Source organism: Pristis pectinata, chromosome 10, assembly GCF_009764475.1.
Source record: "Pristis pectinata isolate sPriPec2 chromosome 10, sPriPec2.1.pri, whole genome shotgun sequence".
NCBI lineage: Eukaryota > Metazoa > Chordata > Chondrichthyes > Rhinopristiformes > Pristidae > Pristis > Pristis pectinata.
Genome location: NC_067414.1, coordinates 3,083,007 through 3,110,166, shown reverse-complemented (window position 1 = coordinate 3,110,166; position 27,160 = coordinate 3,083,007). Strand labels below are relative to the sequence as shown.

Here is a 27,160-nt window from a genome sequence, read left to right as displayed (position 1 = left end):
AGACAGGCAATGGGCAGGAATCCTACTTAATGTAAAAGAGGAAGACTGGAGCGTTAAACATTGTGGCACAGAGGGAAAGCCAGACTGATCCTACCGAAAGTCAGTTGAATGTGGAGGTACACATTGGATTATATGTCATAATGGATGAGGACACCAGACCTTGTACAGTTGTATAAGATATTGGTGAGAATGCACTTGGAGCACTGTGTTCACTTTTGTTCTCCCTGTTATGGGAAAGACATCATTAAAATGGAAAGAGCGCAGAGAAGATTTACAAGGATGTTGCCAGGAATCGAGGGCCTGAGTTACAGGGAGAGGTTGGCCAGGCTTGGACTTTATCCTTGGAACGTAGGTAATTGAGGGGTGACCTTATAGAGGTGTATAAAATCCTAAGGGGCATAGATAGGGTGAATGCGCACAGACTTTTCCCCAGGGAAAGGGAACCAAAAATGAGGGGGCACAGGTTTAAGGTGAGGGGGAAAGATTTAAAAGGGACCTGAGGGGCAACTTTTTCCCACACATAGAGGGTGGTGGGTATATGGAACGAGCTGCCAGAGGTGGTGGTAAAGGCAGGTACAACGGTATCATTTAAGAAGCACTTGGATAGGTGCATGGATGGGAAAGGTTTAGAGGGATATGTGCCTAATGTAGGCAACTGAGATGATGAGTGCCATGGTCAGCATGGACCAGATGGGCTGAAGGGCCTGTTTCTGTGCTGTATGATCTGTTGACAATAATCTGCATGTGGCCTCACCAGTACTCTACTATTGACCTGGCAATTTAGATCAACACATCACTTGCTTTGCTTCCTGCTTATTGTTCCTACATGTGAACATTCAGTGGTCATTAGACAAGGACACCCAGGTCCCTCTGCACATCACTGCATTTCAGTGTCTCACCATTTCAAATATACTTAGTGTTTCTATATTTTTTTCTTCCAGGTTTTTCTACCACCTCAGATTTTTCCACATTACATCCCATCCGCCAAGTCCTCAACCATTCACTAAACCTGTCGATGTTCCCAGGAGTGTCTCGGCTTCTGCTGCAAAGCCCACGCAGCCACCCAGCTTAGTATCATCAGCAAACTTCAACATATCACACAAGGGCCCTTATCCAAATGAGAACATAGAACACAGAACAGCACAGCGCAGGAACAGGCCCTTCAGCCCATGGTGTCCGTGCCGAACACGATGCTAACCCCTTCTGCCTGCACATGACCCATACCCCTCCATTCCCTGCGCCTGTCTAAATGCCTTTTGAACACCACTATCATCTCCGCTTCCAGCACCACCCCTGACAGCCCGTTCCAGGCACCCACCACTCTCTGTGTCACAACACTTGCCCCGCAGTCTCCTTTAAATTTTCCCCCTCTCACCTCAAATCTATGCCCTCCAGTATTTGACATTTCTATCCCGGGAGAAGATTCTGAACGTCTATCTACCTCTGCCTCTCATAATCTTATAAACCTCTATCAGGTCTCCCCTCAGCCTCTGCCACTCCAGAGAAAACAACTCAAGTGTGTCCAACCTCTCCTTATAGGTCATATTCTCTAATCCAGGCAGCATCCTGGTGAACCCCTTCTGCACCCTCTCCAAAGCCTCCACACACTCCTTGTAATGGGGCGACCAAAATTGCACACGATACTCCAAGTGTGGCCTAACCAAAGTTTTGCGTGTGTGTCAACAGCTGCAACATGACTCCCTGACTCCTATACTCAATGCCCCAACTGATGAAAGCAAGTTTGCTACACAACTTTCTTTACACCCTACTTGTGTGGCCACTTTCAGGGAGGTATGGACCTAGACCCCAAAATCCCTCTGTACATCAATGCTGTTAAGGGTCCTGTCACTAAATGTATACTTTCTCCTTACATTTAACCTCTCAAAGTGCAACACCCAACACATTGTCATTATTGTTGTAAACTGCAGGAGGCCCAGAAACAATCCCTGCAGTCATAAGCTTCAAAACCAAAACTCACCCATTTGCTACCGCCTTGTTTTTGTTAAACAAACCTCAGCCCATGACAACGTAACACCCCCTTTAATTTCTGTTGGCCAAATGAAACTGAAAAATCCATGATTAAAACTGAGCAGAAATTGAGCAGTGGATGTTCAAGAGTGGCTGAGTTAAGACCGTGCGCCTATTGAATGTTGTGCTCCTCCCTCTCTGCGCAAGTGTGCGTTTGAGTTGGACAGTGTGATAAAGATCAAGGATCTACTTACTACCTGTCTCTGAAGAGGTAGGTGTATGCAGATGTAGGTGTGTGTGTGTGTGTGTGTGCATCTGTGTAGGTGTATGCAGATGTAGGTGTGTGTGTGTGTGTGTGTGCATCTGTGTAGGTGTATGCAGATGTAGGTGTGTATCTGTGTGTGCATGTGTGTCAATGTGTGTCTGTATAGGTGTATGCAGATGTAGGTGTCTGTGTGCATGTCTGTATGTGTGTGTCTGTGTAGATGTATGCAGATGTAGGGGTATGTGTGTGTGTGCATGTCTGAGTATGTGTGTGTGTCTGTATAGGTGTATGTAGATGTAGGTGTGTGTGTGCATGTCTGTGTGTGTGTGTGTGTGTGTGTGTGTGTGGCTGTATAGGTGTATGCAGATGTAGGGGTGTGTGTGTGTGTGTGTGTGTGTGTGTGTGTGTGTGTGGCTGTATAGGTGTATGCAGATGTAGGGGTGTGTGTGTGTGTGTGTGTGTGTGTGTGTGTGTGTGTGTGTGGCTGTATAGGTGTATGCAGATGTAGGGGTGTGTGTGTGTGTGTGTGTGTGTGTGTGTGTGTGTGTGTGTGTGTGTGTGTGTGTGTGTGTGAATAAGTATGCTACTGAAAAATAGAACAACCTGTAATATATAACTGGTGATTTATTTAACTTTAGCTGTTACCTTTTTACACAGTGAAATCGAACTCAATTCATCTGAATTTGATGAAAAGGACATCGGAGGTGATGATGGAATTGGAACTGCACAAACAGCTGGCAACCTGACAGAGTGCCTTTCACTGCTAATATATTCTGATACTGTTGTCTTTGCAACAACACAAATCCAAAGAACTGTTTTGTTTTCTTTGAAGTTCTGACTTTGATGTTTAATGCAGCCGTTGGGTCTTTGTTTTCTGCACGGGACTGATCAGCAAACAACATGCCTTTGGAGCATCCTGCAGCAGAGTCTGTGCAAGCTTTTGCCACACCATCTGCTAACATGTGGAAAACTCTGCTCAGCTAAAGTGTGGAGCAAACCTCTGCATCTCTGTGTACATTCCATCAGCATTTGATAAAGGTATATAATATTAATAGAGATGCATAAATTATAGGGGCATAGAACTAATATAGAACATAGAACAGTACAGCACAGAACAGGCCCTTCGGCCCACAATGTTCTGCCAACATAACTAATCCCTCCTACCTACAGAATGCCCATATCCCTTCATTTTCCTCTCATTCATGTGCCCATCCAAGCCCCTCTTAAAAGACCCCAAAGAATTTCCCTCCACCACCCTATCAGACAACGCATTCCAGGCATCCACCGCTCTCTCAGTAAAAAATCGTACCCCTCATGTCTGTTCTGAACCTACCCCCTCTCAACTTAAAAGCATGCCCTCTGGTATTAGATCGCCCAATAATGGGAAAAAGATACTGCTTGTCCACTCTATCTATGCCCCTCATCATTTTATACACTTCCAACAGATGAAGTGAATGGTCACAGCCCTTCTCCCAGGATAGGGGGGTCAAAAACTAGAAGGCATAAGTTTACTGTGAGAGGGGAAAGATTTAAAGGGATAATTTTTTCACACAGAGGGTGGTGGGTGTGTGGAACGAGCTGCCAGAGGAAGTGGTGGAGACGGGTACAATTACAACATTTAAAAGACATTTGGGCAGGTCCATGGGTCGGGAAGGTCAGACGGATGTGGGCCAAACGCAGGCAGATGGGACTTGCTCATTTAGTCAACTTGGTCAGCATGGACTAGTTGGGCCAAAGGGTCTGTTTCCATGCTCAAGAACGTAAGGAAAATAAGGGTTTTAACTCATTGGAGCCCCGTGTCCTCCACTTCCACACACAAGCTTGTTTCAATCCCCAGAAAGCCTTGCCCTTTCCCAAGTTATTCTCCTGGCCTTCACATACACCTCTGGACTAACATTGCCTTCCCTTTGCTTTCTTAATTTTCCTTTTAATTTCACTCCACCAATTTCTACGATCTTCCTGTCACATTCAGGACTGATCGCCCAACACAAGCCTTACACTGCCCTCCATGGACCTTGTTCCTTCAGCGCCTCAGGGTTCGGCAGTCCCCTCCTTCTCCTTTGTGGGGACACTTTTACCCTGGAACTGCAGGGAGTTGTGGACACCACCCAGCACATCATGGAAACCAGCCTCGCCTCCATGGACTCTGTCTACACCTCGCTCTGCTACAGTAAAGCGGCCAGAATAATCAAGGACCCCACGCACCTGGGACATTCTCTCTTCTCTCCTCTCCCATAGGGCAGAAGATACAGGAGCCTGAGGGCACGTACCACCAGGCTCAAGGACAACTTCCATCCCACTGTTATAAGACTATTGAACAGTTCCCTTATATGATGAGATGGACTCTTGACCTCACAATCTACCTTGTTATGACCTTGCACTTTATTGCCTGCCTGCACTGCACTTCCTCTGTAGCTGTGATACTTTACTCAGTATTCTGTTATTGTTTTTACCCTGGACTACCTCAATGCACTGTGCAATGAATTGATCTGTACGATCGGTATGCAAGACAAGTTTTTCACTGTACCTCGGTACAAGTGACAATAATAAACCAATACCAAACCTGCAAACCTCATACTTAAATGCCTCAGTTACCAATACCCAATTGCCAATTTTTCTGACACTGATTCCCCTTCAAATCCTCGTTTCCAGTCACAATTTTGCTAAATTACTTCTTAGTCTAGTAAAACCAGCTTTACCTTAACATGGTTACTTTACTCCCATTTTATCTGTAAGCACACTAAGTCTGACTGAATTATGAACTCCAAAGCACTCTCCTACAGTCTCTCCTTCCACTCAATCAGTTCAACTGCCCCAACTAAGTCCAGAATTCCCTTGTGATGAGCTTTCTACATAACTGACCAAAATGTTTCTCCATGAAGCAGTTTTAGAATAGTGTGCCCTCAAAACCTTTTTACAAATTCCGCCACTGTAATGAACATCTTTAAAAGCCAAAGCCACTGAGTCACAGGGGAAGAGAAAGCTGGAACCTGCAATCAATGACTTCCTCACTAACCATCACCATCTTCCAAGTCGAAAGCAGAAAGGCATTTCCTCCCAAACATGATAAACTTAAAGATGATCTCAAGTTCAGGAGGTTTTTAACGACACAAGCAGTTAATCTGATGCCATCTTTCATTATGGTTATGGAAAGGTTCTGTCCCAATTTAAATGAAACAGCTACATCAACCTAAATTTGCACTCCGTCTGACCTTTCAGAACCCAAGTTCATAACACTGATACCTCAAAAACTTAAAAGGCTTTAAGCAGTTGTTGATTGCAATGTCACGTTCCATTTAATCTTTATAATTGAACTGCGGTATTTTTAGCAACAGTTTTGTCAAAAAGCATGTCAACCCCTGAACATCCAGCAACCATACTTTGCAGTGAATTATCCGCTGCACAGCAAGACATTTCATGGTTCACTCAGACTTCAGGCTTCTACAGGGAATGTTGAGCTCACAACAGTGAAACTGCCAGTCTAATACACAACAACTTCACTGGTCAAGGACTGTGCTTCCACAGCTCTGTAGGACATTTGACAGACTGACAAGAACAGTATAATGTGGATGGTTGGCGTTGCGTGCATAGTATTAATTATTGGCTTTGTGCTTCTATGATCTCAGGGACTGGTCATCAATATCGGACTCCACACCACTGGACTAAATGATGCTTCACCTTGTTGCCCCACTGTAGATAACGCACATTTAACCACACCTGAAGGGGGGAACCATTGTACAGTCAAGGTAGCTTTGTTGCCCGCACACCCAAAGGTTGAGCAAACTTAACATCCCAGTATTTAATGAGGACTCCTGGGGCTCTGTAATGAGCCCTAACAAAATCACAAGATTTGAGCTCAAGAAATCTTGAATTATCTCTGGCGTTCTCTGAACCCCTCTTATCATCCTGTACACCTCTATCAAGTCACCTCTCATTCTCCTTCTCTCCAAAGAGAAAAGTTCTAGCTCACTCAACCTATCGTCATAAGACAGGCACTCCAATCCAGGAAGCACCCTGGTAAAAGTTACGAGTTTTACTCCAGTGATAGTTCTGAATTTTAATAATTTCAAAGGCTGCTGGGGATAGAATAAGACTTATTGGAACTGTAGCAACACAGAAAATGCTGGAGGAACTCAGCGGGTCAGGCAGCATCTGCAGAGCGAAATGGACAGTCGACGTTTTGGGTCGAGACCCTTCATCTGGACTGAGAGATAGCGGTGAGATAGTCAGTACGGAGAGGTGGGGGGCAGGGGTGGAGGATGAGCTGGCATAGATCGAGTGGACAGTCAGAGACTTTTTCCAAGGGTGACAATGGCTAACACGAGGGGGCATAATTTTAAGGTGATTGGAGGAAGATTTAAGGGGGAATGGCAGAGGTAAGTTTTTTTTACACAGGGTGTGGTGGGTGTATGGAACGCACCGCCGGGACATTTAGGAGACTCTTAGATAGCCACATGAATGATAGAGAAATGGGGGCTATGTGGAAGGGAAGGGTTAGATAGATCTGAGAGCAGGATAAAATGTCTGCACAACATTGTGGGCCGAAGAGCCTGTACTGTGCTGTAATGTTCTGCTTTCTCAAACATGACATAAACAGAATGAAGTTGCCAAATATGGGCTTAAAATGGGATAAAGATGGCTATGTGCAGAATGACAAGCAGAGTCACCTGATGTACTTGACAACACAAGGCATACACTTATTGTAGATCCATGATCAATAGAAGTATTAACAAGACAACTTCAAGGCTGAGACCTAAACAAGGTCACATAGTTCAAGCGGATTCTCGTCTGGTCAAAACCATGTAGTGCAGAGGTTGGGCAAGAGAGAATTCGGGGCCTGTGGTTGAGACAGAAGGGTGAATTGTAGCTGTCATCACTGGATTGTCAGCAAATTGACCACTCAAATCTTAGAGAGGGTATCGGAGGTTGTAGATTCAGCCGTTAAATAAATTTAATGCAATCTCTAATCTCAAGGTAGATCATCACAGAATAAGAAATGCTGACCTGTCATCAGTTATTAAATCCTTGGACTAGACTCTTGTGCAACCAGCAATAGTTCAATGGAGACAGAAGAGACTGCAGATTTTGGACATGGACAGCAGACCAGATGAAGGTCTCGACCCAAAACGTCGACTGTCCATTTCTGTCTGAAGATGCTGCCTGACCTGCTAAATTCCTCCAGCATTTTGTGTGTTGCTTCAGCAATCGTTCAATGCCCACCCAAGGTACAACTGGTGGAGTTGTTTGTCCCATAGTGTTACTCATCGTAAAGTCTGTGATGGCTGCTCAGAGACATTTGAGTTGAAGCAGAAACGACAGAATTATCCACCTGGTCCGCTTATTTTGAAGCAGGAGTCATTTCTATCCAGTAAACCTGCCACTGATTTTGAGAAGTTTACATCCCACCAATTATCCCATTTCCCCTTCATTGAATGGACTGTGAGGATCAAACACAAAAAGAATCTGAGATGGACTTCCAGCCTCCAAAAGAGAAAGACAACACCTCCACCTAAGTACGACTTGGCTCAAGTTTCCAAGTTGACAACAGAAGCAGATTTTCAATATTTAGAACTAAAGTTTTGCTGCACAGAATTCTCTCTCATTTTCAAACTCTTCATGGTCTCACAGCTCTCAGCTCCACAGTCCTCGTATCTCTCTGTGTGGCCAAATTCTGCTCTCACTCCATATACAGGTTTGCAAATAACACCACCATAGTAGGCCATATCTCAAATAACAATGATTCAGAGTGCAGGAAGGAGATAAAGAGCTTCCTGACATGGTGTCATGACAACAACCATTCCCTCAATGTCAGCAAAACAAAAGAGCTAGTTATTGACTTCAGGAAAGGGGGTGGTGTACATGCACCTGTCTACATCAATGGTGCTGAGGTTGAGAGGGTTGAGAACTTCAAGTTCGAGGAATGAACATCACCAATAGCCTGTTCTGGTCCAAAAACATAGACGCCACAGCCAAGAAAGCTCACCAGCACCTTTACTTCCTCAGGAGGTTGAAGAAATTCTGCATGTCCCCTTTGACACTCACTACCTTTTATCAATGCACCATAGAAAGCATCCTATCTGGATACATCATGGCTTAGTATGGCAACTGCTCCGCCCGGGACCACAAGAAACTGCAGAGAGTTTGAAGAACTAGAGGGTATAGGTTTAAGGTGAGAGGGGAGAGACTTAATAGGAATCTGAGAAGCAAATTTTTCACCCAGAGAGTGGTCAGTATATGGAACGAGCTGCCAGTGGAAGTGGTTGAGGCAGGTAACTAACAACATTTAAAAGGTACTTAGACAGGTGCATGGATAGGAAAGGTTTAGCGGGTTTGGGGCCAAATGTTGGCAAATGGGGCTAGCTTAGATGGGAATCTAGGTCGTCATGGACCAGTTGGGTCTATTTCCATGTTGCATGACTCTATGACATTTTCTCCCTGTTTTGAAACTGGGGTAGAACATACATAGAACATAGAACAGTACAGCCTCCACCACCCTATCAGGCAATGCATTCCAGGCATCCATCTCTTTCTGAATAAAAAACTTACCCATCACATCTGTTCTGAACCTACCCCCTCTCACCTTAAATGCATGCCCTCTGGTATTGGATCGCTCAATAATGGGAAAAAGCTGTTGCTTGTCCACCCTATCTATGCCTCTCATAATCTTATACACTTCCAACAGATCACCCCTCAGCCTCCACCATTCCAGAGAAAAGACCCCAAGTTTGTCCAGCCTCTCCTGATAGCACATGCCCTCTAATCCAGGCAGCATCCTATTAAACCTCCTCTGCACCCTCTCTGAAGCCTCGACATCCTTCCTATAGTGAGGTGACCAGAGGTGACTATGGGGTGGAGCGATCTACTCTCCACATCTCTTCAGATGACCCTCCCAGCAGTAGGAGTTTTGACTGATCACTATCCCTTGGCACCAGAATTCCCACAGATGACTGTTACCACAGCTGACATCCTGGCAAATAAACTCGAAAGTGGACCAGCAAAATTCCCAACCTTCACAGCTTACTTTCTCGCCAGATGTTTGCTCACATTCTATTGAAGGAGTTCTGTTGCATTTAAGCCCAGCAAGTCATTTCTTCTGGTGTGGAAACAAATTTATGACTTTATATCAAAACCCAAGTAGCCTACTTCTAATGTTCTTATCAACTAAAAATGGAAATTGTTCTTCAGAAAGGGGAGTAGTCCTTTTGATGTCTGTACCAACTCTTGGATGGAAGTCTGACCCGTGATGGCCTTTTCTCCATTTTTATTTGAATAAATCTAAAACTTCACTCAGACCAGGTTACAAGTTGCCCCGATGGACTATTTGGGATTTGGGGCAAAACTTATTCCCACTTGTACATAGTAACAAATAAGCTGTGATAAACCATGCAGCAAAAAATAATTACAAAGCAACTTATTTTTTTTACTCTCCACTATGAAGTGGTCCAAAGAAAACCCACATAATGAAGCCTCCATCACGTTATCATGGCTATTTGTTGTCTGTATTTTTATGGGTAAAAGGTATAACATTTTCCAGGCCTTTCCCAGATTCCTTGTTTACTCCAAGGCCTCAGGTCCATTATCTTCCTGTTCCAGGGATAAGTTTGGATGTGGCAAGGCTACTTGATGCAACAAAATGTTAATATTGAACCAGCTGAAGGTGACCAACAGGGTTTTGTCTGGACCTATTTATTTTAAGACAAAAATAGCTTCTGACACAGCATAGAATCAGATTTATTATCACTGACATATGACGTGAAATTTGTTGTTTTGCGGCAGAAAAATCTATAAGTTACAAAATTAAATAGTGCAAATAAATGAAATAAGGAGGTAGTGTTCATGGACCGTTCAGAAATCTGATGGCGGAGGGGAAGAAGCTCTTTCTGAATCGTTGAGTGTGGGTCTTCAGGCTCCTGTACCTCCTCCCCGATGGAAGTAACGAGAAGAGGGCATGTCCCGGATGATGAGGGTCCTGAGTGATGCTGTCTTCTTGAGACACTGTCTCTTGAGGATGTTCTCAATGGTGGGGAAGGTTGTGCCGTGGATGCCGTTGATTAGCAATATGATGTTGCGTTTGAACCTTGCCTCTAAGATATTAGCAAACCAAACAGTTGAGGCATTAAGCCATGTCGAGCATGATGGCTATTTTTGGAATGTTGACTACATGTGGCTGAGATGCTTTGCCACTAGGAAATCACACAGCATCAGGTGTCAGGTTTTTTTGAAAAAAGCTGAACATTGAATAAGCAGAAGCAACACACAAAGGGCTGGAGGAACTCAGCGGATCAGGCAGCATCTACGAGAGAAATGGACAGTTGACATTATGGGATTGGGACCCTTCATGTGGACTGTTGTCCAGTTCCCTCCATAGATGCTGGCTGACCCTTTGAGTTCCTCCTGCTTTTTTGTGTTGCTCCAGATTCCAGCATCTGCAGTCTCTTGTGTTTACACTGAATAAGCGTTATTGACAGGAAAGAAGGGAGGGAGGTCACTGCAAATTCGCAGAAGGCTGGTGAATCTTTGGAATTCTCTGTCCCTGACAAACAACACAGGCGCACCTCAAGGACGCGTGCTCAGCCCACTGCTCCACCCTCTCTACATTCATGACTGTGTAGCAAGGCACAGCTCAAACACCATCTATAAATTCACTGATGACACCACTGTTGTTGGCAGAATCTCAGATGGCAAGGAGGAGGCGTACAGGAGTGAGATAGATCAGCTGGTTGAGTGGTGTTGCAACAACAACCTCACACTTAACTTCAGCAAGACCAAGGAACTGACTATGGACTTCAGGAAGGAGAAGTCGGGAGAACACACACCAGTCCTCAGTGAGGGGTCAGTGGTGGAAAAGGTGAGCAGCTTCAAGTTCCTGGGCATCAACATCTCCAGGATCTATCCTTGGCCCAATACATTGATGCAATCATGAAGAAGGCACACCAGTGGCTCTACTTTGTTAGGAGTCTGAGAAGATTCGGTACATCACCAAAGACACTTACAAATTTCTACAGATGTACAGTGCAGAGCATTCTGACTGATTGCATCACCGCCTGGTATGGAGGGTCCAATGCTCAGGATTGCAAGAGGCTGCAGAGGGTTGTAGACTCAGTCAGCTCCATCATGGGCACAACCCTAACCATCATCGAGAGCATCTTCAAGAGGTGTTGCCTCAAGAAGGCAGCATCCATCACTAAGGACCCTCACCATCCGGGACATGTTCTCTTCTCGTTACTACCATTGGGGAGGAGGTACAGGAGCCTGAAGGCCCACACTCAATTGTTCAGGAACAGCTTCTTCCCCTCCGCCATTAGATTTTTTTTCTACACTACCCTTTTTTTTGCACTTATTTATTTATTTTTGTAATTTATAGATTTTTATGTCTTGTACTGTACTGCTGCCGCAAAACAACACATTTCATGTCATATGTCAGTGATAATAAATCTGATTCTTGATGATTGAGCAGGCACGGTAGCATAGTGGTTAGCATAATGCTTTACAGGGCCAGTGACCCCGGTTCAAATCCAGCCACTGTCTGTCAGGAGTTTGTACGTTCTCCCCGCGTCTGTGTGGGTTTCCTCCGGGTGCTCTGGTTTCCTCCCACATTCCAAAGACGTACAGGTTAGGAAGTTATGGGCGTGTTATGTTGGCGTCGGAAGTGTGGCGACACTTGCGGGCTGCCCCCCAAAATCACTACGCAAAAGATGTATTTCACTGTGTGTTTCGATGTACATGTGACTAATAAAGATCTTATCTTATCTTAAATAGATTCAGATTCTGAGGGTGGTTGAGCCCAGATCATTGGATGTATTTGTGGAGTTGGATAAATATTTGTGGAGATGGAGGAATTGAGGGTGATGGGGAACTGGCAGAGAAGAGGAGTTGAGGCCAGGGTAGATCAGCCACGATCATATTGTGTAGTCGAGTGGCCAACCCCTGCTCTTGTCTTCTTGTGTCTTTGTGTTCCAATTAAAGACCCTTCAAACCCAGAAGAATGAGTCACTACCTTTCACTGTGTGTTACCCTTTGTGTTCCTGCTTATCTCCCTCCAGCAGCTGTCTCCAACCTTCAGCCTCCTCTTCCCCACCATGCCCCATCTGCCTCTCCATATATATTTTTTTCTCTTTGTCTGTCTCCATCTCTCATTCACCTGCCACTGTCTCCCAACCCCACCACTACCTGCCTGTCACCTTACATTCCTCCTCAGTCCACCAATCACCTCAGACTCCTGTCCCACCACTCCCCTTCAACTCCATCTCCCCTCTCCACTCTCAGTCCTGATGCACGGTTTCAACTTGAAACATTGACAATTCCTTTCCTCCCACAGATGCTGCTCAAGCCGTTGATTTCTTCCAGCAGTTGGTTGTTTAAAAGAAATCATGCTGGAAACTAAAGTTAAGAAATCATCCTTGAGAAACATGTAATGAAGTCCATCAAAAAGATTCACTGTTGGATCTAGCAATGGAGGTTGAACCAAAGATATGTAAAAGTTAGTATTTTGACAATCATCACCATAACATAATCTGATTTACAACAATACAGAAGGACACAAGTCTGACAATAACCAAAAAGAAAAGCCGACTTTGAGATTCGAAAAGCTTGGGCAACAAGACGGGCAAACAACGTGGAACAAAAAGAAATATTTAAAATTGGTAAATTGGTCTATTATTGTCACTTTTACCGAGGTGCAGTGAAAAACTTGTCTTGCATACCGTTCATCCAGATCAATTCATTACAGTGCATTGAGGTAGTACAGAGTAAAACAATAGCAGAACACAGAGTAAAGCGTCACAGCTACAGAGAAACTGCAAGTAGACAATAAGGTGCAAGGTCATAACGAGGTAGATTGTGAGGTCAAGAGTCCATCTTATTGTACTAGGGAACAGTGGGATATAACAGTGGGATATAACAGCGGGATAGAAGCTGTCCTTGAGCCTGGCGGTACGTGCTTTCAGGCTTTTGTATCTTCTGCCCGATGGGAGGGGGGAGAAGAGAGAATGCCCAGCGTGGGTGGAGTCTTTGATTATATTTTCTGGTTTACCAAGGCAGCAAGAAGTGTAGACAGATGTGTCAACCATGTTCAAGACAAAAATATATTCCACTAACGGAACAAACAAAAACGTCATGAGACCCCTTTGATGAAAAAGTACCTGAGGGAGCGACTGACGGTAGAGAAAGAAGCCGTCGTTAAGTCTGCTGACAGCAGAAGTGTTTGTGATGAAAGGCAGCACAAAAGGATTAGGAGAGAAGTCAATAGTACAATTAGGAAGACAAAGAGGAACTATGAAATTAAATTATCACAAAGTAAAGGAGTAAAATATTTTACAGACACATCAATAAAACAAGTTAGCAGAGGAATAGGAACATTAAAGGATGAACAGGACAACGCATAACTCGAGGGAGGGAACAGAAATATTGTTGGGTATATAGTCATAGAATAATACAGCATAGAAAGAGCTGGCTTGTGAAAGCAGCCAACATCATTAAAGATCTCTCCCATCCCGGACATTCTCTCTTATACAAAACCCTGAAAGCACGTACCACCAGGCTCAAGGACAGCTTCTATCCTGCTGTTATGAGACTATTGAACGGTCCCCTAATACGACAAGATGGACTCCTGACCTCACAATCTATCTCATTATGACCTTGCACCTTATTGTCTACCTGCTCTGCACTTTCTCTGTAACTCTAATGCTATATTCTGCATTCTGTTTTCTTTTTACGACCTCGATGAAATTATGTCTGGCATGATCTTCCTGGATGGCATGCAAAGCAAAGGCTTTTCACTGTATCTCAGTACAAGTGACAATAATAAACCAATACCAATAATAACAATAAACCAATATAACTAAACACATTGATGAAGTGAGAGTAGTAGATGTAGTGTATATGGATTCCAGCAAAGCGTTTGATAAGCTACCCCATGCAAGGCTTATTGAGAAAGTAAGGAGGCATGGGATCCAAAGGGACATTGCAATGTGGATCCAGAACTGGCTGGCTCACAGAAGGCAAAGAGTGATTGATGAAGGGTCTTATTCTGCGTGGAGGTCGGTGACCAGTGGTGTACCTCAGGGATCTGTACTGGGACCCTTGCTCTTTGTAATTTTTATAAACGACCTGGATGAGGAAGTGGAGGGATGGGTTAGTAAGTTTGCGGATGTCATGAAGGTTGGGGGTGTTGTGGATAGTTTGGAGGGCTGTCAGAGGTTACAGACAGACATAGATAGGATGCACAGTTGGGCTGAGAAGTGGCAGATGCAGTTCAACCCAGATAAGTGTGAAGTGGTTCATTTTGGTAGGTCAAATATGATGGCAGAATATAGTGTTAATGGTAGGACTCTTGGCAGTGTGGAGGATCAGAGGGATCTTGGGGTCCGAGTCCATAGGACGCACAAAGCGGCTGCACAGGTTGACTCTGTGGTTAAGAAGGCATATGGTGTATTGTCCTTCATCAATCGGGAAATTGAATTTAGGAGCCGAGAAGTATTGTTGCAGCTATATAGGACCCTGGTCAGACCCCACTTGGAGTATTGTGCTCAGTTCTGGTCGCCTCACTACAGGAAGGATGTGGAAGCCATAGAGATGGTGCAGAGGAGATTTACAAGGATGCTGCCTGGAATGCGGAGCATGCTTTATGAAAGCAGGTTGAGGGAACTCGGCCTTTTCTCCTTGGAGAGACGGAGGATGGGGGGGACCTGATAGAGGTATATAAGATGATGAGGGGTATTGATCGGGTAGATAGTCAGAGGCTTTTCCCCAGGGCTGAAATTGTTGCCACAAGAGGACATAGGTTTAAGGTGCTGGGGAGTAGGTATAGAGGAGATGTCAGGGGTAAGTTTTTTACTCAGAGAGTGGTGAGTGCATGGAATGGGCTGCCGGCAACAGTGGTGGAGGCGGATACGATAGGGTCTTTCAAGAGACTGTTGGATAGGTACATGGAGCTGAGAAAAATAGAGGGCTATGGGTAAGCCTAGTAATTTCTCAGGTAGGGACATGTTCGGCACAGCTTTGTGGGCTGAAGGGCCTGAATTGTGCTGTAGTTCTTCTATGTTTTCTTCTATGTTCTACCAAATGAAGCATAAACACTGGCATGGACTGGTTTGGTCGAAAGGCCTTTCCCTGTGTCGTACTTTGTATGTAAAATGCTACCAATGCACAGCAGGTCAATCAGGGCCCAAGCAGATGAGGCAGCATAATGTATCATGTACTTGAGTTGTTTGGGGGATCCTTTGTCTCAGAACTCTGAGATGCCTGTACCACACTCTCTCAGAAATGAGATGATCTGCTGTGTTCTCTCATCAACTTCCCTCACTCTCGCAGAGAACAACTTTGCCTCCTGTGGTCACGGTGGGAGCTGCTTGGAATAATTTAAACTCACATTATCAACAGCTCATCTATTTTTGATAAAAGAGAAGGCAGTCCTCAAGCTTTGAACCGGTTCTCTTGTCACACACTGATGTCCTATCACAATGCAGAATATCTGCAGGGTACAAATGAACTGACCCGGAGATCTGTCACGTTCCATTACAAGATCCAGGGAGAAGGAATCTCAAGCGGATAGAAGTAATGGTTTCAAATAAATATTTCACCAATCCCAAGGATTGAAAGGGACTTCTCATCCAAAAATAAGAAGTCCTGCTAGATATGAAACAAGACAATAAATCATACTCCATTTAGCTCATTCAGTCCTTTCTGTGTCATGATAGGTGCTCTGAAGCACACAATTGAAACCATGTAATAGAGGTGACTGAGCTTACATATGCTGATAATGCAATTTATTTTCCAATGACAGTCTTTAGTTACAGGGTCGGGAAAGATTTGAGTAGACTGTTCTTTGTTGACAGAAATCATGGAAAACATTTCCTTTACCCTCACTGTAAAGAGGATGACAGGGTTGGTCACATCACATTCTGCGCACGTCGGCATGTTGACCGGTAAATGGACGGCAGCACCCTTTGTGAAGTTTGGACCAAGCTGATACACAGAGACAGACATCAGGTGCTGCTGGAAGGTCATCAGCTCGGTGAAAGACGCCCTTTGATCTGCCCGAAACTTGTTGGCCTTCCAGCACTGCGAGATGTCCGTAAGGGAACGCTGCCGACTGCCACATTCCAGGCTGCAGGAGTCGGTGCTGAGGGACGCACTGAAGCTCGGTGCAGCCAATGCAAAGGCTCTGTGGGGAAGGACCTCAGTCTGGGCTCCTTCCACTACCGCACACGGAAGGGCTGAGTCTGGGTAGGGAAGCCCCTCGAACAATGGGAGAGTGCATCACCCCAGGGGGCACATGAGTGGCAATGGTGCTATGTTTAAAAAACTGTGTTAACACTACTGAATGTATTGACCAAATGACACTAGGAATGCAGAGAGTTTTGCACTATGTTTTTCTTTTTGTATTTTATCTTATTATGAATAAAGTTTATTTTTGAAAATTAAAAAAGCTATATACTTTGGACTAAATCTCAACAAATCAGATCCAAAAATTGAGATTCTACCGCATTTCGGAAGGTTTACATTGCTGCTGTTTAGATGCACCATTTGTTTCCTGCCCAGTACTTTGAGCTGTTCTTTTTGTTTCTTTCTCAAGCTGGCCATTGAATTAGCTTTTATTTATATTTCTATTGGTAGCAACTTGGATAGAGGCAGCTAAGACAGCACCAACCGCAGCCCACTCCCACCCACGGAAGCTCCTGGTACACAGTGCATCATCCAGGCCTGTGAGCTGTCACAACAGAGCCTGGCCCTCTCCTTCATGTCTCATCATAGCCTCAGCTAACTCTGGACTCTCCAGGACACACCCAGGGCAGGAAGTCCAACCTTTCACTCAGCTGAAGGCTTCACTGGTTTTAGAACATGGAACACTACAGCACAGTACAGGCCCTTCGGCCCACAATGTTGTGCAGACATTTTATCCTGCTCTAAGGTCTATCTAACCCTTCCCTCCCACATAGCCCCCTATTTTTCTATCATTCATGTGTCTAAGAGTCTCTTAAATGTTCCTAATGTATCTGCTCCCACAACCTCTGCCGGCAGTGCGTTCCACGCACCCACCACTCTCTGTGTAAAAAACTTACCCCTGACATCCCCCTTATATCTTCCTCCAATCACATTAAAATGATGTCCCCTCATGTTAGCCATTGATGCCCCGGGAAAAAGTCTCTGACTGTCCACTCGATCTATGCCTCTTTAATGAACTAGAGAAACAAAAGTTCCTCCATCCATCAAACCAAACCATCCCACCTTTCCCCACCCAACACACACTTCACAGGATCAGAATTCCTTCATCTGAAAAGAAATGTTGAAAACCCACAAATATTAAAGGGATATTTTACAGCATTCATTTATATAAGGGGAAGTTTATACTTTGTGGTCTGTCTCTCAAGATAATCAACAGGAACCTTAGACCACTCCATGACCAATGTTCCAAAATCAACTTAATCACCTATAGCTTTGCTTGTGCACAAAGTTCAAGGACCAGTAACTCCTTCTATCAGGCTTGTTTCATTAAAGATTACAACGCTCTCATCAACCTCCCTCTCCCCAGATCTCCCGCCACCCATGCCCACAGAGTCACAATGCCACACTTGGTAACCAATGGCAAGTATCTGCAGATCAGATGAATTGGATATAGGCCCATTCCAAGTGATTAAAATCATGTATAATTTCCAAATGCACTATTTCAGCATCAAAGTCCAACCTCAACACCATTTAGCTTTAGTTAAATATTAAGTTTGTTGGTTAGATTATTCCATTGTATCATTTCTCAGAACATTCGGGAGATGGATTTCTAGATCTGATACCCATTCAAGGTGCAGTTGGCAGCAGTGTGTGGCTAAAGCCAAGCTGGGATATATCCTTCAGCTTCAACACGTGTGACTTTTTGGTTTGTAAAGTTATCTGATCTTGCCCCTTGTTTTCCTCCAAGTAATGCCAAGAAAGTAGGCTATTTCTAACAATGTTGGCCACTGAATGAAACCTAGTGACTACTGTTTCCACTGAACTGACAGTGTAATATTCATCATAAAGTGAAGTCTTCCAAAATGAAGAGATGATTCACTTCCGATCTCGAAAGATAAGAAAATCTTAACATGCAGAACACTAACGTACCATTCCAGTTCTCTCAGTCAGCAAAGTATTTGAAACCAATACACCTCCAATAAAATGACACAAACCAATTCACCTTCGCCCACCAGCATATACAGTGATCCATTAATTCAGGCAAGTGCCACTATGATTCTGCGATGGATTTTTACAAATGTGAATATAATGTTAACAAAGAGAGGGATTTTTTTTCAATAAACAGATATAAATGCGCCTTGGGATTTTCTGCATCTCTTTCTTCTTTTCAAATGTTTTTTTTAAAAACACCAGCCCACACTAAATGCTTTAAGAGTTTGAATGAAAGAAGTGGAACTCAATCAAGGGGGTGGATTTACAATTTGAAAGTGACTCCTGAGTGCTTTAACCTTTCAGTGCTCCTGACCCCAAAAAGTAAGGCCGAGAATAGAGGAGGCTAGCACAGACGGATCTAAAGTACAAGGTAAATTCATAAATGATCTTTTGGTGTATTTATTACAACATAAGTTCACTTATTAGGAATGCTGAATGATATGAGTTGAAAAACAGCCCAGGATCAAGATAACAACTTTGAAAACTAGTTTTGACAAATATCATTCGGTTTCATAATTGCAGGTTCCAGATGAGTTCACTCTGAATAAAAACATTCAACTGGCTGCTTTGGTGCAGTTTCCTGATTCTTAATTGGCAAGGCTACCTTTATTTTTCATATCAAGCAAACCATTATTTGTTATTTGAACAAATTTTGCTCTTTAAACCTATCAATAGAGTACAATATGCAGCATCCACATCTGAAACACATTCCACAAAGATAGGAGAGGATTGGATTCAGGTATCTAACCTGTGTGCCTCTGGATGTGTTAAAGTATGCAAAAATGGATTCAAAATAAAGACATACCTTGACATATTTTAACTTGTAAATAGTGCAATTCTCTGTGGACTTTTATCATGATGCAAGTAATCTGCCATCTCAAGTCATTCAGATCTTCAGCACTAGCTTCTAGGTTGTACATTTTTGGGCTCTTTGGAGATGTTTAAAAAGGGACACCAATTAAGATATTTTAAGACTTGTAGCTGGTGTGTATACAGGGAGAGCAATTTACATTTCAGTTCTTAACACATCCTGACATTGCCTCTGAATGAACAAATCATATGTCACTGCTGAAATAATTCATTACATTAAGCTTCACAAATTGAAAGTTCACCATCTTATACTTTAAGCTATTTGGAATCGCAAACATTATGCACTTAAAATCACATGGTATGAGCAATCCAACATCAGCATCTGATAATTCAGCACACAACTGTCAATTCAACATTACAGGTCAGCTTATCAACATTACAGTTTAATGCAACATGCCAAAACATTACCACAAACTAACGTCAATTATATTGTAATATACTGCAAAACTTCTCTGGTTGTGCAAATATATTTTTACACAAACGCACAGGCCAAGTCAGTCACTAATACAAATAGGTTCCTTTCCCACACTCAATTAGTTGGCTGATTTAAAAAAAAACTTTTGTAGAACAACACTGGCAAATGAAATATTAATCAATTAATTAGTTGAATTAAGGTGTACAATACATAAATGATACGATTTCCACGTTCACAGTTATTTCAATAATTGCACTGCAGAAAACAAAGACAATAGAACAATCCTGTCATTGTGTTGAGATTAGAATAATACACCTATTGATTCACACACAGAATATTCACCAATTTTTAAACTTGCAAAATGACAACAGTACAGATTTCAAATGCTGAAGAAGAAAATCCCATTGTGATTTTTTTTAGGAATTAGTAATCTAATTCTTAGTGTCGAGAGGAGGTAGCACAGAGAAATTGCTCAAATTTCACGGGATGGATCAAACAATTAAAGTCAAGTAATCCAAGCTAGTTATTGCATAACCTGCTTCACCATACTCCTGACATAATTGAGAGGGAACTTACATTGAATCGCAGCCTATTCCTGAACTTGTCATTGCCTTTTTCTCAAGACTTTGCTCAATGGCCCATCTTTAGAATTACCATGACAGATGATTGTTGTTAGCTCCCTCATGCCTGATACATATCAATGAGAAGAATTGGCAGGCATGTTTTGCTTGCAACTTGTTATTTTTCCATTCAGAGGATCACCATTGGTAATCAAGAAGCAAAGATCAAGGAGCTTAAGAATTCCCCAGATAGATTTAACAGCTAGTAATCCTTAATTGAAATCTAAAAGCAAGGGTTGGGATGCTTCAGTACTTGGCTTCTGGGCTGCAAATGGCTGAATTATTTCTCGAGCTTGCCAAGTGATTATATTATCCCATTAATTTAATAATAAATGTGATACATGAAGAATCAATTGCCTTAATGTATTATTGGTTTTAGCTCTTGCCAAAGCTTTGCATTCTGTAATTGTCCTTTCTGCTCCTCGTGAGTTTAGTTCTCTCCTGACGTTAAGGTTTTAATGGTGCAAGTTATTCTGCACACCTCTGTCACTATTCATGCATGAAATAAAGCAGTGAGGGTAGGCTGGTCCTGAACAAGTGCTGACACAAGCAAATTGACTGGCTCCTACTGGTGGCAGTCTTTTCATTGGGTTCCTGTGGGGACTGCAACCCTTTCAATGTTCCCCTGCACCTTTCACACCTCTCTCAACCCCTGCTGGGTATCAGGCAGACATGAGGATCCAGTGGTGAACACCAAAACCCCAGCAGAAATGATGGGAGCCCCCTGAGTAGATAATGGTATAAGAGAAATAGAATAAGCACCTCTTTTCCAGTGAGGAAACTAGGAGGTGCTGACAACAGAAGGGAGCTGGTAGAAATTTCGAACAGGCCATGCGCGAAGCAGCCACACGTTTCAGTGGACTACCTGAGTTTGATCCCGTCCTGATCTAATATCACCGCATGCACATGTGTTCCCACGCAGAAGCTCCCTTGATGTGGTTCTGTGACTTCCCTTTATAAGGACAGTGTATACATTTCCTCTTTAAGATGGTTTGTGTCTCTGAGCATATCCAGCCTCTCCGAGCACATGCAGCCTCTTACACTGTACTCATCAGGGACTCTGTATAATTAACCACAAACCTAAGGCCATAAACAGTCAAAGTTTACAGGTGTCCTCAGACAGTACTCTAGTGAAAGCTCACTCACTTTCTTTCCATAACCCAGAGGGACTGAGGACAACTGTAGCAACTGCCAGCCTGAAGGAGATGGACTAACCCAGGACCTCTTTGTGTAAACGTCTGGTCTGCATAGTTCATCATCACACTGGCTACACTCACCCAGCTCTGTACTGATCTTTGCTTATTTCTCAGCTTTGAGCACACATTTATACAGTAAAAATATTCACGGCATTGAAACTGCAGCTCTGAAAGAATAAGATTTCACATGATGTGAGGGCACAGCAGTTAAATATCAGGGGATGGATTTTACCTTCGTAAACAGCCTTGAATCCTTGTGCGCTGACTGCAAAATCAGTGGTGAACCAGAGGGTGAGGATTGAACCTGTGCTGACGATCGGTGATGGAAGTTGAAAGCCGGTCACCCTGAAGGAACAAGGAAAGGAAATGAGATAAAACAATAGACCATGCAGGAGGTAACACAACGCTGCGCCTTCCTTCTTTATGGTACACGTTACCAACTCACCAAAGAACAACCACTACAGATTAGCAAGTTTACAAAACCAGCAATGAATACTTGAAATTTAGCAACTGGATTTTTGAATAAACAGATCCGAATTTTCATATTGTCTTTCGTGATATCCTTGCATAATTTGTTGTCAATCAAGCACTTAGACACAGACACGAGACACTGCAGATGCTGGAACGTGGAGCAAAAATCCACCGCTGGAGGAACACAGCAGGTCAGGCAGCACCTATAGAGGGAAATGGACAGCCGACGCTTTGGGTCAAGATCCTTCGTCAGGTCGACTATCCCTTTGCTTCCACAGATACTGTCTGACCCGCTGAGTTCCTCTAAGGAGTTTGTGCGTTCTCCCCCGTGTCTGCGTGGGTTTCCTCCGGGTGCTCCGGTTTCCTCCCGCATTCCAAAAGTCGTACGGGTTAGGAAGTTGGGGCATGCTCTGTTGGCGCTGAAAGTGTGGCGACACTTGCGGGCTACCCCCAGAACACTCTACGCAAAAGATGCATTTCACTGTGTGTTTCGATGTACAAAAAAATATATATTTTTTTGTGCTCCTGATTCCAACATCTGCAGTCTTGTGCCTTCAATAGCTCAATAAAATTCACCCAAAATGCCCACTGTCCATTTCCCTCTACAGATGTTGTCTGACCACTGAATTCCTCCAGCAGCTCATTGTTTACTTCTAAGACTCTTTAGTGTAGTAAACTTGAGATATAGACAGACAAGATGCACTTGACAACATCCCACAAAGTCCCAAGAAATAAATGACCAGAATTCTTATCTTGAATGGCATTGGTTGTGAGATAAATATTTACCAGATGCTCAAAAGACTTGATATTCAAAAAGTGTTTCAGAATCTTCCACGTCCGCTCGTGTGGGCAGGCAAGCCACTATTTAACGACAATCTGCTCACTAAGTAGTTCTTCAGTAAATTTGCAGCTGATCAAGTCAATTAACCAAGTTGTCACTCCAAAGTGGAATGGTTCAGTTTGAATTGTGCTGACCAAATGCCAAGTCTGATTGAACCAATCCATACCAGTCCATCCGTCACTCTACCTGATCAAATCATTCAGAGGACTGGTTAGTATATCAAACAGTGAAGATTCAGGTGCAACCCATCAATGTCAGGTTTGGCCCAATTCCTGGTTATTATCTTGGAATGTGAAACAATTCTCAGGATTTTGCTTTTGCATTGTGAAATCTGACTAGATTTTGGGCAGGCACGGTAGTGTAGCAGTTAGCGTAAAGCTATTACAGCGCCAGCGACCCGGGTTCAACTCCGGCCACTGTCTGTAAGGAGTTTGTACGTTCTCCCTGTGTCTGCGTGGGTTTCCTCCGGGTGCTCCGGTTTCCTCCCACATTCCAAAGACATACGGGTTAGGAAGTTGTGGGCGTGCTATTTTGGTGCTGGAAGTGTGGCGACACTTGCAGGCTGCCCCCAGAACATTCTATGCAAAATGATGCATTTCACTGTGTGTTTCGATGTACATGTGGCTAATAAAGAAAGCTAATCTTATCTTATCTTACTGTCAACCCATAATTGGGATTTTTTTGGAAGGGAGAATGGGAGGAAAGTGCTTCAAAATACTGACCAATCTGTAAAGTAGTGAGCGTTAACCACAACGCGTGCACTCTCGACTGACACCTGACCACACCAGCAAGGACACAGGTTATTTTTACAAAAGCAAACTGCTGAAAGAACTACAGGTCAAGCAGCATCTGTGGAGGCAGAGTGATGGTCAATGTTTCAGGTCAAGACCCTGCATCAGGACACAGCTCTGGACACAGAACCACTGTGTTTCTCCAGCAGTTTAATTTTAGCCCCAGATTCCAACACTTGGGGCCTCTTGTGTCTCCACAGATCTTGTTAATTCAGAAGTCAGCAGTAGACGCAGAAAAAAAATCAGAAGAAAAATGGTTCTTCTCCAACCTCAAAGAAGTAAACAGTGCCCGTTCTCCATTCGAACATAAAACACGTCGAAACTTTACAGCAGTGACTGTGGACAGTGAAGTGCACAAAGCAATTCAGCAGCAATTTTTCATCTGGGCAATGCATTTTATTTTGTTTGAACCAATTCGCATATATAGTTTTATTTTTATATGATGAAGGACTTACAGCAAGAAAATACCACCAAATCAAAAATAGACATCAATGCAGTATTTGGTCTTGTGGAAGTACTAGCTCTGTAATACTATAATGCTTTGAAATGCTTCTCCTTAAATTATGTTGAAGCGTTAAAGGACACTGCAGCTATTAATGTGAGGTCAGGTCTGCTACCTGTGTCTATCAATCAAGTTGTTCCTATTCACTTCAAGACTGCAAAAGCAATGCATATTTCCAACCAATGGCCTCCACTGGAGTGAATTTTCATCCACGCCGCTACCCAGCAGAAAATTATACCCTCCCAACTATTTGTCAGGTGGGGTATCAGTTCAATCTCATTCATCATGAAAGCATTCTATAACCTATAATGCAGCCAAATATAATACACAGTGAAATACAACTGGCCTCTGTGTATTGAATGACAGAAACCTCTGACTGTGTCCCCTGTTAAGCACCAATAAATGCCAGGACATGCATCCCTACCTGTATATCATCCAGATGAGTGTTTGTTTTAATTTTACTGGATGTATTTAAATTCAGTAAAAAGAGGATTTTATTTCTAAATTTTGCTTATGGGCTTTGTGGACAGTAAAAGCATCTGAAAATAAAAACATGTTTATTTAATTTTGTGAAAACACGCCAAATTAATACAGTTTAACTCTTCACAGTTATAGCATATTTTCAGTAAAATACTTTCTTCTGTTGTTACAGATTCTTTTTTTGCCTTTTGAATGAAGGATCAAAGTCCAGGAGCTCTTTTAGATCCCATGAATTGTGAATGTTTGCTCCTGCTACAACTCTCTATTGATTATGATAAGTGTCAAGTTTGCTTCAATCACCTCTTGTAAAGAAAGTTTAAATTTCAAGAGCCTGGAGGAAAACAGAATTTTGAGGAAGAGCAGTGACAATTCTAATTTCAAAATTTGATCTCAACAAAGCAATAGCGTATCTCGAGTAAAATACTTTCTTCTATTGTTGCAAATATTTTTGCTTTTTGAATGTTCATTTTTGTGTTTCATGCTTACTTTCTGGTCTCATTCAAGCTGAAAGTCCAGGAGCTCTTTTGGATCCCATGAATTGTGTATGTTTGCCCCTGCCCGACTGCCCAATGACAAACAATAAGAGTCAGCTTTGCTTCAATCATCCCTTGCAAAGAAAGTTCAAATTTTGAGGGGCTGGAGAAAACCCAGAGAGTAGTGACAAATATCATTTCTAAAATTCATCGCAACAAGGCAAATTTCCCCCCCCCTCTTTCTCTCTCTCTTTCTCCAGAAACAGACATACTAGCCAGAAATGGTCTGGCTCACTTTGATGTACCATGACCATAGAAGGGACTCTGGCTGTAATTTTACATTGGAGGATAAGGGACATCTGTGATTTCAGGTTAATCGACCATGGTAAAACTGTCCTAATTGGCAGGCACGGCAGTGTAGCGGTTAGCATAACGCTGTTACAGCGCCAGCAACCTGGGTTCAATTCCCACCGCTCTCTGTAAGGAGTTTGTATGTTCTCCCCGTGTCTGCGTGGGTTTCCTCCGGGTGCTCATCAAATCAGGCCCATTTGCCCGCACTTGGCCCATATCTCACCAAACCTTTCCTATTTATGGACTGATCCAAGTGTCTTTTAAATGTTGTCAATGCACCTGCCTCAACCAATTCCTCCGGCAGGGTAACCAAAATTGCACACGATACACCAAGTGCGGCCTCACCAAATGCAACCTCTTGCAAGCTTTATCTGTATAAATATTTGCATTCCCATTTTCAGAGATTATGAGATATTTTCTTTGCACCTGCAAGTTCTTTTTTTAAGTCTGCCCAACCAATGTTTCCCAATCATTGTCACTCTGAGCCCTCAGAGAGATTACAGAGAAGATGAAGGGATTTTGTGGAAGATCAGCGATAAAGTACTGAATGAGATTGTAGCAGAGATGTTGAGCAAAGTTTAATTCATACTGAAACTGAATAAGTAGACACACATATTGGTGATTGTGTTATATTCCACAGGGAGATAGCTAATCCTGCAATTAATCTAAGTCTATTGTTCATTTTGCTATGGTATGCTGACCAATTTGCGACTTCAGAAAGAAGGTCTCTTTGGAACTTTATAGTTAAACCACTTGTCAAATGAGATGTTTTGCTATCCTGTTCAAAAGGTCACGCCTGCTGCATAATGACAGTGAGGGTCAAAGGTCACTGTGGGTGATGGATTTAAGAGCAGAATTGGTGTGAACTACAAGTTCAGAGAAAAATGCTCGAGGTAAAACTCATAAATGTAGCAAACATGTCACATGGAAATACAAATTGTAAATGTACAAGGTTTCAAACAGTGAATAACTTTGTAGTGTAGTCACCGCTGTTATATAGGCTAATCATAGACATTTTTAAACAAGTAGCAAGATCCCAGAAGTAGCAATAAACCAAATGACTATTTCTATTGACCTGAACATGGAGACTGCCAGGTCTTGTAGCAGCACAGAAAATCCAAATAAACACTTAGGAGCTGGTAAGTAAGAGCTCGTGTTAAGTACTCTGCACTAGGGGACCATTTTGCTGTTGTACTGTACAAACCTCTCTTATGAAACCATCCTGCAGAAATCCAGTTGTAATGCAACTTAACCTAGGAGAAGTCAAATGATTTACTTGTACGTAACTGTGCATAGATTGGTGCAAACATTGTCAAGGGCACTCTGAAGTGGCACAGCAGTGATAAATTCTGATTCTGGATCGTGGGGTGTGGGCAAGGCGGAAGGAAAGAAGAGGGACAAGGTGGCATTCACCCACAAGAATCGAACACATCTAAACTGTTGCACCTAAGATAATATTTACAGAACTTTGGAAATCCAGGTTTCATTTCTTTTGCTTGGTGACAGATTTTATAGGGGCAGTTTTTTGAACCAATTGCAGACACAATCTTTCTCTGAATGCATCACAGGGACAATTTTAATTGAATTTCTACCTCACAATGCTGATTGAATCAGGGTATCGGGGTATTTACTTGAGGAAATGCATATTATCATTTATATATAACTTGCAGTAGAATGAAGGAGCATCTGTATCCATTGATTTTAATACAGCTTGTGTTCACACAAAGCAAGATAAGCAGATTGTTAAATTATTTTAATT

At 43.0% G+C, this 27,160-nt stretch overlaps 1 protein-coding gene across 1 annotated transcript in view; it reads right to left on the bottom strand.

Annotated features, from left to right (window-relative positions):
- LOC127575302 (CUB and sushi domain-containing protein 1-like) overlaps positions 1-27,160 on the bottom strand; it is a 2,402,828-nt gene that overhangs the window by 1,818,461 nt on the left and 557,207 nt on the right. The window contains 1 exon segment of the mRNA XM_052025075.1: positions 21,725-21,837. Coding sequence (XP_051881035.1) covers positions 21,725-21,837 — 113 coding nt within the window.